At 46.1% G+C, this 14,576-nt stretch overlaps 1 protein-coding gene across 5 annotated transcripts in view; it reads right to left on the reverse strand.

Moving 5' to 3' along the window:
- Nucleotides 1-5,847: 5,847 nt before the first annotated feature.
- The window catches only part of LOC119372197 (uncharacterized), a 79,735-nt gene continuing 71,006 nt past the window's right edge, over nucleotides 5,848-14,576 (reverse strand). For 3 of the 5 annotated variants that reach the window (XM_049420233.1, XM_049420232.1, XM_049420234.1), the window contains one exon: nucleotides 5,848-6,234. In XM_049420233.1, the coding sequence (XP_049276190.1) occupies nucleotides 5,905-6,234 (330 nt within the window). In that variant the 3' untranslated portion in view covers nucleotides 5,848-5,904. Of the gene's footprint in view, nucleotides 6,235-8,694; nucleotides 9,044-11,037; nucleotides 11,457-14,576 lie in introns of those variants that run through there. The other 2 variants (XM_049420236.1, XM_049420235.1) reach the window with 2 other exon arrangements.

Genomic DNA, 14,576 nt, shown 5'->3' on the forward strand with positions numbered 1-14,576 from the left:
ACCCGCCGCGCGCATGATGAGGCGCACGCCGCAACGTAACGATGCATTTTTAGTAGTGCATGAAGCTTCCCGTAGTTGCCTGGGTGATCTGAGTACTGAGGTAAGAACAAACGGCGGAATGCACCAACACTGCGACGCCGCCATAACTCTCGCCGCTTAGTATGAGTGACGACCAGTTTTAGATGCGAAGCATGTTATGAGCGAACTTGATACGGTGGCGTCCGCGCTCCACTGCGCATGCGCCTAGTCTCTCTCTCCCACTCTCCTCCTTTACGCAGGGTTCGGTCGCATTCTCTCGTCTCCTCCCCCGCGCCGCAGCCGCTGCAGCCGTACACACCTCCTTTACGCAGGCGTTTCTGCAGGAGTCGCCTTCTCTCCTCCCCTCCCCTCGCGCTGCCGCCTGTAAACCCACACTCTCCTCTCCCTCCCCGATTTCATATAAGCGCGTGCGCTGGGTCGGCTTCCGTCATTCTCGCTTCGCTCCCGTTCAGATGAGCTGTAACGTCAACGTCAGCGTTATTCTCGCTTCGTTCCCGTTCAGATTAGTTGTAACATCAACGTCGGCGTCATTCTCGCTTCGCTCCCGTTCATATGAGTTGTAATGTCAACGTCGGCGCCAGTTGCAGCGACACTCCAACCTCTGCCGTCGATATCGTCGTGGAGCAGCAGCAGCGCAGGGCTCGCTACGTAATGATAACACAAACACTAAATACAAACCGCACACACTAACGGAAATGCCGAGTGAACGTAAACAGGAACTTCGTGTGCACCCCCAATGCTGCTTCGGTTCCTTCGGTTCCTTTCAGTGGGAGATAGTATAATTTTTTTTTTAACCAGGTGTGTCTTGAAGCGCGTCGGCAAGACCACCTTCGGAAGTGTTTTACAGCGGCAGTGGTTATTTACAAAAGCGTGTGGATGTATTCTAATGAGATCTTTTGAATCCTCACAGTCTTGAACAGGCAGGAATCCGTAGAAGCCTCAACTGTGAAAAGTGTGGCGATAGCTGCGCCTTGCAAATGGGGAAGGCCGGTCGATTGGCGGTTTTCGCAAGAGCGAGCGAAACTTTCTTAAACATGCGCAGTTTCACCTTCTGGTCTACTTTTCGCTATAAAAAACGTGCTGCAAAAGTTGTTTGTTGCTGTACTGAACTTTCATAGATTTTTGTTCGCCATATTTTACTAATGTCTAAAACATCGTCGCACTGGCCTGCAGCTGAACTTGTGCAAATGTCACTTTGGGCGCCACCAAACTACAGAACTTGGCCATTTAGTGGACGCTGACGTTGTACAACCAGACCCTGCCAAAATCAGCGCAGTCAAGAACTTTCCGGTACCACGACCTGCAGAGGATATTCGCCGCTTTCTCGAACTGTCTTCTCACTTCCGACGCTTCGTGAGAAACTTTCAGACATAGCGAGACCTCTTACGCAGCTCCTCAAGCAAGACGTCCCGTTTCCATGGGGCTAAGAAGAGGCGTCTGCGTTGTTGAATGTCATCGCGCTCCTTACTACTCCTCCGATTATAACCCCCTTTGACCCTGCTGCCCCTACTGAGATCCGTACGGATGCAAGTGGCCATGGCATCGGCGCAGTGCTAGCTCAACGACAACGTGGCCATGACTGCGTTATCGCATACGCTAGCCGCCTTCTATCAGCCCCTGACCGCAATTATTCTGTCAGACAGCGCGAGTACCTGGCTCTCGCTTGAGTGGTTGCAAATTCCAGCCATACCTATACGGACGCCCTTTTCGGTTGGTTACGACCACCACGCACGCGCTGGGTCTATTTAAATCCCTCAGAGTGGCTTGGTCGCTGGGCTTTGCGCATGCAAGAATTTTCCCACTCGGTCATGTGTCAATTGGCCGGCTGCACCAAGATGCCGATTGCCTCCCGGTACCATGTCGACGATATGATGACACCGACGCGAACACGGTTGTACTCCTTTTAGTATGTTTAGATGCGAAGTATCTTATGGCGGAGTCAATCGGTGGTGGTGGTGTGCGTGCGTGACGCCCCTTACTGCTTTCAATAAAACTTCTCTCAGGGCTAGTTGGTGTTGTATCCCAGACGTCATTTATTTTTAGCGCAAACAGAAGAAAAAGAACGAATGGTGCGAAGAGAAGAAGACAGTGCACAGGGCAAGCGCTAAACATAACTGGCTTTATTTAGAAAAAAACCACGGAAAAGACGAGATGTAACTCGCATGCGCGCAGTCGTAGCATAGCTAATCAAACTCGACCTGAATAATGAATAACTCGTACCGTCCAAATGTTTAGGACGTATCACTAAACGTCTGTGTGCTCTTAATATGATAAGCTTCCAGCACTCCCTTCCAAGGTATCACCACCCCTACCCAGAATCTTGATCACGCTTAGCCGCGGTGCACACGGCAGGCTGCGCAATGAACCGGTAAATGCGCATTACTACCATTTTTCAACGACAACTCATGTTCCCGCGCACGATCGTTGATGCACCTCACGTCGGACCTATGTAGGTCTTCCCATGATAGTGGTATGGCATACACCGCGCCTACTGCGCACCTCCGTACGGCCTGGCATGGTTCTTTTTGCATCCATGCTTGTCTTTTTCATCGCTACGCGTGCCCACAGGACACCAGTTTCCGAGGGGCGCAGAACACGACAAGAAACGCCGGCTTGCTGGCGACCTTTTTAAGATTGTGGAACATCCGTGGATATACGGTACCACTTCAGGTCCTGCCTCAACTCGTGCGTCACTGGCAATTTCGGTTCATGCATCTATCTTCCAGGATGTTTTGGGAAACTGCACCAACGACCGCGACGGATAACCAGCTGCGCGTAGCCTTGCTAATTGAACTTGAAAGCTGTCCTGCATAGTGTGCGTACACGACTTCACAGAGCAGATCGAGGCAAAGCTTCGCAATACCCCTTTTCACTAACTTGGAGTGCGCCGAATCATAAGGCAACAATCGTGCCTAAAACGTGCGCAAAAAGATTTGTTGCTTATGATTCGGCGCACTGTAAGCTGCTGAAAAGGGGTATTGCGAAGCTTTGCCTCGCGTCTGCTCTGGTGAAGTCGTGTACGCACACTATGCAGGACAGCTTCAAGTTCAATTAGCAAGGCTACGCGCAGCTGGTTATCCGTGCGCTTTAGGTGATCTGTTTTCAGTGTTTTTTTTTGTAAATAAAGCACAGTTGATGTTTAGCGCTTGCCCTGTGCACTGTCTTCTTCTCTTCTCAGCCAGTTCGTTCTTTTCTTCCTGTTTGCGCTCAAAAAAATTGACGTCTGGGACCCTTACTGCGCATGCGCATACCCTCTCCACTTTCCCTCATCCCTCCCCCTTTCCACTCTTCCTCTGAAACGCGGGCTAGACATGCCGAAATTCTCTCATGCGCAACGCCGCGATGAGCACCAGCGCGTGCGCGTCCCCTCCGTCTCTCTCTCCTCTCCTACGCTGCCCCCCCCCCATTATTACGAAGTAGAGGGCGTGTGTTCTGCCATAAATAGTCTGTACGAAGACAGGCCTAGAGATATCAAAAAAATTTTCCAAGCGTGCCGATCACTGGGTGCTTCAGTGCAAAAGAAATGTAGTTTATAAGATTCCGTTCAAGTGTGGCCGGTGTTATGTTGGCCAGACTGGCCGATGCTTGAATGTTAGATTAAACGAGCATTTGGCCAATTTGAAGGGAAGGCCGGAGACACATTTAGCAATGCATTGTGCGCGTTGTTCTTCGGGTACCTGTAGTCCTTTGTGAACCTAACTGATGTTTTACATGCTCGTACTAATGAAACAAGAGAGATTGTAGAAGCTTGGCATATCTCTAGCCTTCAAGGCATGTGTGTCAGTCATCCATCCGTAGCGCTGAATGACAACGAAATTGACTTGCTAAACAAGATGTGATAGCGCAACGTGTCTGTTAAAGGTTTTTGGTTTTTTATGCAAAGGAATGCACTACGCTGTTCTGCTGATTCGCAGGGATCATGAGGTGCTTGTAGCGAGAGTATATGTGTTTTCTTATTGAATAAAGGTCAGCTGATAGTCTGCGCTGGTCCTTGTGACCTTTGCGGTTGTGTCTTCGTGTTGCGTGCGCAAAAGTATTATGCAGCTAAACCAACTAGCCAGTGTTTCCGTTTATTGAGCTACATAAGGCTGGTGCACCTACAGTGGCCGCATCTCTGTACGCTCGCCGACGAGCGGTATTTCTCATACTACGCTGAAATCTGCTAGTTGTAGAAGCTTCGCTGAAGATGCTTCACTTTAGACTAAATGCAACTTCTACGGTAATATTGGTAACGCAGGAACCTAAGCTCGGATCCACTATGGATCACTTGATCTAGGGCATCAAAACCTGACCGAGATCCATAGGTCGGAATACACACTCATTAGTTGACTCACTCAGACTCAGATCGAGCCGTGAGTCTGAGTGAGTCCGGGTGAGTAATATTTTGGTGAGCTCGAGTCCGAGTGAGTCTGGTTGTGAAAAAGTTGAGCGAGTCTGAGTCCGAGTGTGTCCGGTTGAGGGAAACATTGGTGAGTCCGAGTTCGATTGAGCTCTAAGGCCAAAAATATTTCTTGAGTCAGTCACAGTGAGCTCCACAGCCTTATGTCGGCTCACGTTTATACTCCCGTCGACTCGCACATACTTCCAAGAACTAGAGTTCATACGCCAGATCAATATTTATTGATCAGAGGCGTGAACTACAGAGGGGGGCAGGGGAGGTACCATACCTGCCCGCGAAAATGTCTCACAGGAATTTCTTGATAAAATATTTCATGTGAATTATCCCTTTCAATAAATATATCCTTACTGGATTGCAACCACTGATAACCCATATTGACGGTACGCGACCAAAAGGCGCCAAGTAGAGCACCAGTTATGCGAGATTGGTGTGAAAGAGCATTGACACCATGGTCGACAACGCCAATTATACGCTAAGACACTCTTGAGTCGACTCACTCAGACTCCTTCAGACTCAGACACAGCCGTGAGTCTGAGTCCAAGAGAGTAATAATTTGGAGAGTGAGTCCGAGTGAGTCCGGCTGAGAAAAACTTCAGTGAATCTGAGTCCGAGTGATTCCAGCTGAAGAAAATTTTTGTGAGTGAGTCCGAGTGAGCTGTAAGGGCAAAATATATTTCATGAGTGAGTCTGAGCGAGCTCCATTTTGCTGACTTAGACCGACATCTAAATATAATGAAACAAGCCAAACACAACACACAGCGCTTCTCGCATGCTGACTTTACTTTCATACACACCAACAGCGGCATTACTTGCAGTACTTAGTAGCACACAAACGCTTGCGTTCAGATAGGATGACACTTTGCGACAATGTGCTTTTTAACAAAGCAAAAGCAAAACAGTTCAGAAATACTTTGAAAGCTTCGAGGTATTCCTACAACTCCAATCAGTTTCACAAAATTCGCCACATCGTATTGCGAGGCAGCTTAGCATTTTCTCAACAAAAACCGTTATGAAAAGCATGTGTGCTTGTGTTCCGTCCACGTGCTGTGGTGTAGAAATTGAAGCTGCGCCATTTTTCCTATGTTACGTGGCAAAGATATGATATACGGTGGTGCTAAAAAAGAAATTAATAAAAATGAAATGTACCACCGTAAAGAATGCGTCACGTTCGGAAGTCCAGCCGGTTGATATGATGTGCATAAATATGCAATTGTGGTATGGCGAAAAAGGCTGATAAAATGCGAGAGCATCGGTCAATAATATGTAGTTTCTTAATTGGTCCATTAAAACACATCGCTTGATGTAACTGTCACCAATTAAAAAGTGCTCAGGGTATGACGGTTTCTGATGTGGCAGTTTCTTTAGAACCTGATTCGATAATGTTTTTACATTGCGCGCGCGCTACGTACGGTAAAGTCATTCTCATTTGATGGAGGATTGAGGCACGAAACGGAAAGTGTGGACCCTCAGATGTCCACCACGTCGGTCAAGCTGAGGTAGGAGCAGATGCGCGCCTGCATTACTCGGCCGATTTTGTCGAGCAAGGTCATTTTCTTCTCCTTGCGAGTCATCTGGCACACAAGTTTGGCTTTGACGACGCCCGCGAGGACGAAGTAGTTCAAAGCGAGCCTTTCGCGCGCCTCGGCGACCTTCTGGAGCGCTGACTCGAGGGAAATTCCACCATGCGAGTGCATCCTTATTGACACCGACCGACAATGCTGCAGGGTCTCGAAAGCCAGGGCGTCAGTCTTGTCCATGGAGCCATTGACGAACCGGATGGCTTGGTTGATGAGCGCCTGCATTTTAAAGCGTGCAGTTGATGGCGAGAGCTTTCCGACACCACACGATGCCATCGCGTAGCTGTTTCAATATCGCAGAGCACTTTTTCTCCTCGAACGGAAAATATAACCAAGCAGATTCTACAGCAGGGAGAAGTGGTACGCGCAAAATTTAAAACAAGAACACAGTAAAAAAAGCACGGACTTTTAACGCAGATGCTACGGAATGGAAAGGAGTTCAATGGCTTGTAGGCGAGGCAGCCCCTTTACATGGCAGCGACATCTTATAGACACTCTTTACATGTATGAATCTCCGAAGTCAAGAAGGGAGTCGACAGGTGGATACACGGAGAAGTTGAGCGAAAAGGAGAAAATGCCTCAGACAGGCTGGCCGACGTTTCGATAGGGGACCTATCTTTGTCGAAGGCGCCTTGTCATCCCTGGCGTGTTAGTTTTAAGGGGTTAGTGATTACGTCATGTTCAGCGGTGGCGCGTCTGTTGCTGTTGGTAATTGCTGGCTGGAAAGAGAAAGTTTTTCTTTTTCCAGGCAGCAATTACCAACAGCAACAGACGCGCCACCGCTGGACATGAAGTCACCACTAACCCCTTAAACTAACACGCCAGGGATGACAAGGCGCCTTTGGCAAAGATAGGTCGCCTATCGAAACGTCGGCCAGCCTGTCTGAGGCAGTTTCTCCTGTTCGCTCAACTTTTACATATATGACTCATTTTGCGCACACTATCAAATCGTAGAATTCTTTAGGCAATATAAATGAGAACCAACAAGCATTTGATCCCAGAAAAGTATAAGCGACGTTATTTGTAGTAATTATGCTGTAAATGTGAAGTAGAGTAATATGGACGAAAAGGCAACTTGCCGCCGGCAGGGATCCAATCCTCCCGGCAGGGATCCAATCCTCCCTTTTGGTCCCTGCTGGAGGCGAGGTGCCTTTTTTGTTCACTTTACTTTCGTCACATTTATGTCATTATTACTGCAAACACTATCCCCTGTAAGTTCCTTTGCTTAAGTGTCTATTAGCTGTCATTACTCTTGTGTCCAACAAAGAAATCTAGCCCCTAGAATTTTCTTTCCCTCGTCCCTCGGGGAATATAAGGAATTCAGTATAAAAGGAAACACAGAGGGATCAATACAGCGCCACCTAGACAAATACAACATAAATCAGAGGTACTAACCTCAGTTTGTCTTATTTTATGTGATTAAGAAACATCTACAGATTCCTTAGCAAAATTGAGCAATACTGGAAGGCTTAGCATAGAGCAGAACGCATTCGCCAAGTACTCGGGGAACGGGTATTGCACGCAAACATTTTTTTTTTCAGTTGGGATATTTCTTGTAATATCGGTTGTTCTGTCTTCAGCCATGTAGTCATTGTTCTAAAGCATACTTATTATGATTCCTCGCTTTGGTAGCTGAAGCACTTTGAAAATTTTCAGTCCATGCAGGTCATATAAATGATACAATGTCCTTCTGCAAGACAAGCCTTCTAGCAGTTAATTGATCATCTTTAAATTAAAAGAACGAATGATATACCTGGATATCGAAGAAGCGTAGTACCCTCGTCTTGCGTCCCTCTTTTTCTTTTTTACTAATCTTTTAGGTTAGCGTTGTTACGTATGAGGCGTTCTTTCTGTTTCCCCAGTTGTCGACCTTGAAGGTGAATGAGGCACTCATACTATTTAGTCTTTGTTAGAAGCTCGCCATTTTATAACACTAGCAAGCCATCCTAGCCACGACAGGACCCTTGGTAAGCAACAGACGATGTAGAAACAATTCGCAAATGGCTCAGCCGCCGTTCAGTGCACGGAGAAGCTCGTTGTGACAGTGTATTTTGGCGTAAACAGCTCGAACCCAGTTAAGGTTTCACCAGTGCAAACGAACTACACTTTTTGTGAGTACTCAAGACACTGTTTATTGACTTAGCTTTAGGATATGGGACATACACGTGCAGAGTACCAAGGAAGTTTGAGAAGTTAAGAGGCACGAAGTGTGCACTGGAACAAAACATGGTAGCGTAACACTACAATATAAGAAGAAAGAGTGGATCAGAGAAGCAACCGACGTAGCCAATTTCTTAGTTAAACGAATTAACTACTAAATTAATAAATACATAAATTAATTGTTAACAATTAATGCACATCATGATACAAGAGGAACACCACGGTATAGATGCGACGTTCCTGTGTTGTCCTTCACCACTATGCTCCTCCTGGACTCATCCAGAGCGTCAGGGAAGTAGTGGCGCCACTGCCAATAACGCGACATTCCGTTAACCTTACCAATCTGACCGCGAGCCTGACCGTGATTGATACCTATAGTCAGGGTGTCAATCACGGTCGTACACAACTCTGCGAGTTCGAAGCTTCTCCCACCCATGCGGAATTAGTTGCGCTGGCCAAAGCAGTGATCTTCGCATTTTAAAATCTATTTAAGACAGAAAACTCACTGCTCACCGAGTTTCGCCTGATAGCCTCCTTGATGGCAGGGTCGTTGGAGAGATCAGAATTGCCTAAGTTTATGTTTATGTGCGCAATGAAGCGGTTTCGACGAAGCGCCTCCTTGAGTTCCCGGCAGATATTGCGGAACTGAACCATGCGGTCGACGCAGGGCTCACTGTGGTTAAGATCGAGGATGAGAGAATTGAACGTTCGGTTGCGTTCGACCAATCGCCCCAGCGCCTTGGCATTTCTTTCGCCGAAAGTGATGGCATTGAAGACCATTATAAAGATGGTCCGGTTGCTTTCGAGGGCCCGAAACACGTTGAACACGTCAGCGTCGGGAAAGAAAGCCATGCTCAGCACCAAGTGCCTGCGTAAGAAAAAAAATAATGCGGCTATTGTCATTAAGAGAAACCGTCGTAATGTGTGAAGCTTTCTATATGAAGCTAGGCAGACGTACAGTGATACACACCTATACTACATTGTTATAAGGGCGCATGGCCAACAATTAGCTGCACCGCCAGTGATATACGAATGAACAGAGTAGGCTACACACAGCGGGCTTTAGATAAACTCGCACACTTGTCTATGAATGGTTATGATAATACCTTCTGGCGAATCATTTATGCCCCACTTTTGATCATTAGCTGTTTTTGATGGGTATTTCCCTAAACGGTTTGTTGTCCTAACGAGAACGGAAATCTGGGAGAGTTTGTTCTTCCAGGATTCTTCCAGGATTAGGTTCTGGGAAATGTTCATTGCATACTAATCACATTGCCATCCTCGGAAATACGGTTTTTGCTTGCAGAATTTTACCAATTTAGCGGTGAACAGAGTGTTCCGCTGAAGTTCTATGTATTTCTTTTAGTGCTGTTAATAAAGCTCCGTAAACAAAACGGGCCAATTCACTCTCCCGTTTATAATGGTAGTTGCGCGTGCATTGTGTAGCATAAGCACGCATACGATGTGTTTTCCATTGGTTGCATTGACCTGCTCGACCATTCCGGTGCCCTCACGCGTACGTTAGTGCTAGTGGAAACAGCTTCACATGCAACGACTGATTGTTAAAAGCATGGCTGTGACATCCACCACACACCAATTTCGTAGGCTCAAACGATGACAGTTTCTATCGGGCTGTTGCGCAAGGTCTTCACGAGCTTTAAAGCACTTATGTCTCAAACAACAAAGCAACATGATGTTTGAATGTTCATATTTGATAATATAATTAGTAGCAACCGGTAACATCAAGGCACCTAAGATATCAGAATGGGTCGCGAAACAAACAAGAGTGGTGGATATTCCAGTTGACTTTGAGCGAAAGGAATGAACCTCGGCCGGCCGCTTTACGCGCTGGACAGAGAACAGGTGGTCAGAACCCGTGGCGTAGCCAGGGGGTGGCACACCGTGCCCGTGTCCAACCCTCCAGTATTTATTTTTTTGCCGCGGCATTGAGAGCCCTAAATAACACTCGGCCACATCTACCTGCCCGGCCCCCGGTTCAGATCAAGGAGGTGCCGTCCCTGATCTGACATCAAAGAGGTGCATCATGTGAAATGAAGCAAATAATACCATAGCCGCGGTTTTGCTACGACACGCATGAATACTCTTCTTAGGTATACGGTCGTCCATGGGTTGCGTACGTTTGGGTCGTTACAACGTTTATTCTCATAAGAATATTGTTGTCCTGGAATATTATTAAGGTTATCTGTACTCTTCGCCTAACCGTTTGAATCAAGCGGAATTCAGTAAGGAAAGTACACAAAGAATTGACCATGCTCTATGCCCTGATTTAGTATCGATTGGTTGTGCATCACCCGCTTCATGAAGAGTGGTTACCTGCATCATTAACAAAGTTTATTTTCTTTTAAAACGTGCTTTACTTGAGCAGCGCAGGCGTCTTAATTTCCTCGATATTCTGAATGAAATATTGTCTGTTCGTTTCATTGAGTTTTCCATAGCATCGAGCGTCAGAGTTCCGCCAACTTCCTTAATCAGCCTGAAACTTCAATTTTCTCCTTAGGCAAATGAAAAACACGTAAAAACGTGCCACGGTTACCCACTTTGCATTCCACACCTATAAGAAATTACGTTGACCCTGCAATGTTCACCGTTTCATACTCCATACAAAAACGGTTCCTCCCAAAACACAAAATAAATCACGTAAAATTTGAAGGAAATCCTATCCTTGCATTTTCGATGAGCCGGAATTATACTCTAGCGACAATATTTACACATTTATCATTGCTATGCCTACTCTGGTGTAGGGAAAATTATATTGCAGTGCTTTGACTCCATAAGTCTACCCTCTATATCCGGAACGAACGGTGAGCACGTTGTTCGACTTATGTTTTTTGGGGTGGTATAACTGTCTGTAGGCCTTGCAAGATAGAGTACGCGTGCACTGCGGTGCACGGCGCGTAAAAAATAAGCGGTACTTGCTGAAGAGACTTGGTGCTTGCGAGAGTGTCGGCCAGTCTCTGAATCACGGCTTTCTTCACATTCGCACTACATTGAATTGTGGCCATGTCGAGGTTGCAACTGCTGGCAATGGTGTCCAATGCTCCTGCCGCGTCCTCTGCTTCGTAGTCGTCCAGTATCATGGAAACTGAGGGCGTACTAGCCATGAGGGCGCTCGGAAAGTCCGACGCTCGGGGATAGACCCAGTGAAGCAAAAGGCGGGAAAAGGCGTTGATCCGACTGACCATGTCGAACAGCGACGAAACATCTTCCTGCGAGTGCTTGGTCGTCATGTTGAGCACCAGCGCCTTCAGCGTCTTGTTAGCCTGAAAAAAGGGTTCATGCTAAGAAACTCGCAGTATACCACGCAACTTGGCAGCCTGAACAGGGAACCAGTTTAAGCTCTTAAGGGTGATTTACTGGGTTCATAACTTACTTTACGCTCTTAAGGGGAATTACTGGGTCCATAACTAACTTCGTTAAACCATAGGAAAAAAGCATCTTCACAAATGAAACACCGGTGTAATTCGTGTAATAGGTATAATAGGTAAATACGGGTTGGCAATCGTTTAAAAACCCTCGTAACTAAAACTAAAAATAATCGGTACCAGTCAGGTAACATCATATTATGCCAACATAGGAGGCGCACATAAGCGCCCACCCGACATAGCATATGAAACACCAAATTGACAGAGCCCTCACGCTATTCAGCCATGCACCGAGCATTTGGTATAAACAAAACAGACATGCCATGTTGAGCAGTCATTGAGTGCCGGTGGGGATATTCCTGTCCTGCATAATTAAATAATAATAATAATAATAATAGCTTGGGTATATCATCCCAAAACAGCGATTTGATTATGAGAGACGCCGTATTGGAGGGCTCCGGAAATTTCGACCACCTGGTGTTCTTTAACGTGCACCTAAATCTAGGTACATGGGCCTCAAACATTTTCTCCTCCATCGAAAATGCAGCTGCCGCGGGCAGGATTCGATCCCGTTACCTTTGGGTCAGCAGTCGAGTGCCCATAATTAAAGAATAAGCATTCACAGAACACAGCTATAGTTGTTGTGTGCCTGTAGATAGCCCTACAACAGACAGATCGCTAGGGTTTAACCGTAGCGCTTGTCCGGTCTTCATCTTGCTTCGTGTTCGTTTATTTCACTGCGATTTCTGAAGTACGATGCTAACGCGTCAAATATTTCACGCTTTTTCATTAGGCGAGTTCCAATTATCGGCTGGCACCCCGTCGTACGGGCTACGGGTGTTTCGATAGCCGATAAGCCCTCAGCTCCTAAATGATGTTTAATTAAAACGTTAACCCTCACGCGAAACAAAAGGAAGCAAAACAATCTTATACTGTTATCTTCAAAATGTCTGGTTAATCAAATAAGTGTTTTGCTTGCTTGAAGTAGCTTTGGGGTGTCAAGCGGCTTACACTGCAAATACTCTGATCGTTTACGAAATCATAAGTATTGCTAACTTTACAACGTGTCCTTTGTTTGCAGGTTCTTCTAGACTGTCGTTGTGCGAAGTACCCAGTAGCAACCAATACACGTCGGCGTGCATTAGGGAAGTCACGATTTGATTCTGAAGCACGCCGTCCTGGAGGGCCCCGTAGAATTGAGACCATATGGGACATCTTGAGGGCACAGGGTAAGCCTTAAAGATCCCATGCCTTTTTGGCCATCTTGATGTACCGTTTTCTCAGTGACTAAAATGGATATCCACGCAATGCATGCACAATTTTCTTCCAAATTTGCAGCTATTTTAACTCAATTAGATTTATTTAAAGCTGACAAATATTAGAATTTTCGTGAATATTTTGCCACTAGGACTTCAATTTTTCAGTTGATTTGCATCTTTGAAAATTTCTAACACAAAACCTGTAAATTCCAAAACTTCAATTTGGTACATTAGTTCTAGGCTTTCATGCAGAATACAAGAAAAAATAATGAACTGGTTATCTTGGAATACATAGAAAATAATGGTACCTATAAAAAAACATAGTTTTGAAATAATAGAGTTTAAACTTAGAAAACAGCTGAAAAGCGATCATACTTTGTCACAAACACCGTTCAACTACATTTGTTACCAGCTACAAACTTGGTAGTCATGGCCAAAGTCAATTTTTCACTTTGGAGCCTCTCGTCTTACTTGCCTTGCTTCTTTTGTGAGCTGTCGTGCAGCTATATACACAATGTATTGTCGATTGTAGTCAACTTTTTTCAGCAAGTCAACTGTATTTTGGCCAGGCATCAATTCTAGTTATTTAAACGGGTCCTGCAACACTTTTTCAGCATGGTTAGAAAACGCTGCCGATCGGTTGTTGAGGCTCCCGAGAACACGCGAGCCAAACATTACAGCGCAGCACGCGCCCTGGGATTTACTAAAAATTCTCAAAACCGCTTCCTCTTCTCTCGACAAAATTTATGCTTACGGCGTCCCTGACAAGTTCCACGCCATTGACTGATTTGAACATGGCGCACTCGGTAGTTACTGCGGCCGCCGCGGGAGGCCGTGACTTGACCGCCCGCGGGCGCGCGCACTAAAAGTACGCCGCGAGTTCGAAGAAAAAAAGGGGAAATGTGCTCAAGGGACTAGGCGCGCGTGACATACCTGGAGGGATTCTAAAAAGTTTGCGCTGGTCGACTCGTGAGGAAATGAGCTGCTTTAAAGAAGCCATTCCATGACTATATGGAAAAGTGTCGCAGGGCCCCTTTAAGAATTTCGGCTGGTGTGATACTGCCGTCATTGAACTAAAGAACAACATCCAATGTCGCAATTCTCAAGACTCCGAAGCCTAGACAAAGGGCAAAGGCTCTGTGACTGAATTCCCATTATCTCAACACTTGCACCGCAGAGTTTGCATGCGATATTACGTCTAATGACATCACAAGTAATATTCATGTCCATTAGAGCATACCCGTTGCTACCCTGCACGCGATTCGCCTCGAAGGACGCTGACAAGACTGATAAGTTCAACAATGAAGAGCTTACTGGTTGAGTGTTGAGTACCTCAGTACGTCACGAGCATTTATACGAATTTACAAGTGCACTGTATTGGTTGCCACGAAATTTACACTTGCTGAAGACCTTCTTTACCATCGGCGTCTCAACTTTACGAGAGGCACAACAGACACAAGGTGTAATGAAGCTAGGAGCTGAAAGTGTTCGAACAGAAGCACTCCGAAGAACAAGTGCGAATAAAAAGGCGCACAGAGTCTTCAGACTGCCTTAGAAGTTGCCCGACAATGTTCTACACACAGCTGTTTCCATACAAGCATTTTAGGTTTCATACACGAAGTGTTTTATTAGAAAATAGACCTTAAGCACAGAGCGCATGAGGGCTTGTCCTAGGGTGCATGTTCACTCACTGCTTCCTTTAGGGAAAACTGGTTTTTCAGCCACAAAAACTAGTTTTAAGGAAAGGATGAATGTGGAA

The sequence above is a fragment of the Rhipicephalus sanguineus genome, chromosome 10, assembly GCF_013339695.2.
Source record: "Rhipicephalus sanguineus isolate Rsan-2018 chromosome 10, BIME_Rsan_1.4, whole genome shotgun sequence".
NCBI lineage: Eukaryota > Metazoa > Arthropoda > Arachnida > Ixodida > Ixodidae > Rhipicephalus > Rhipicephalus sanguineus.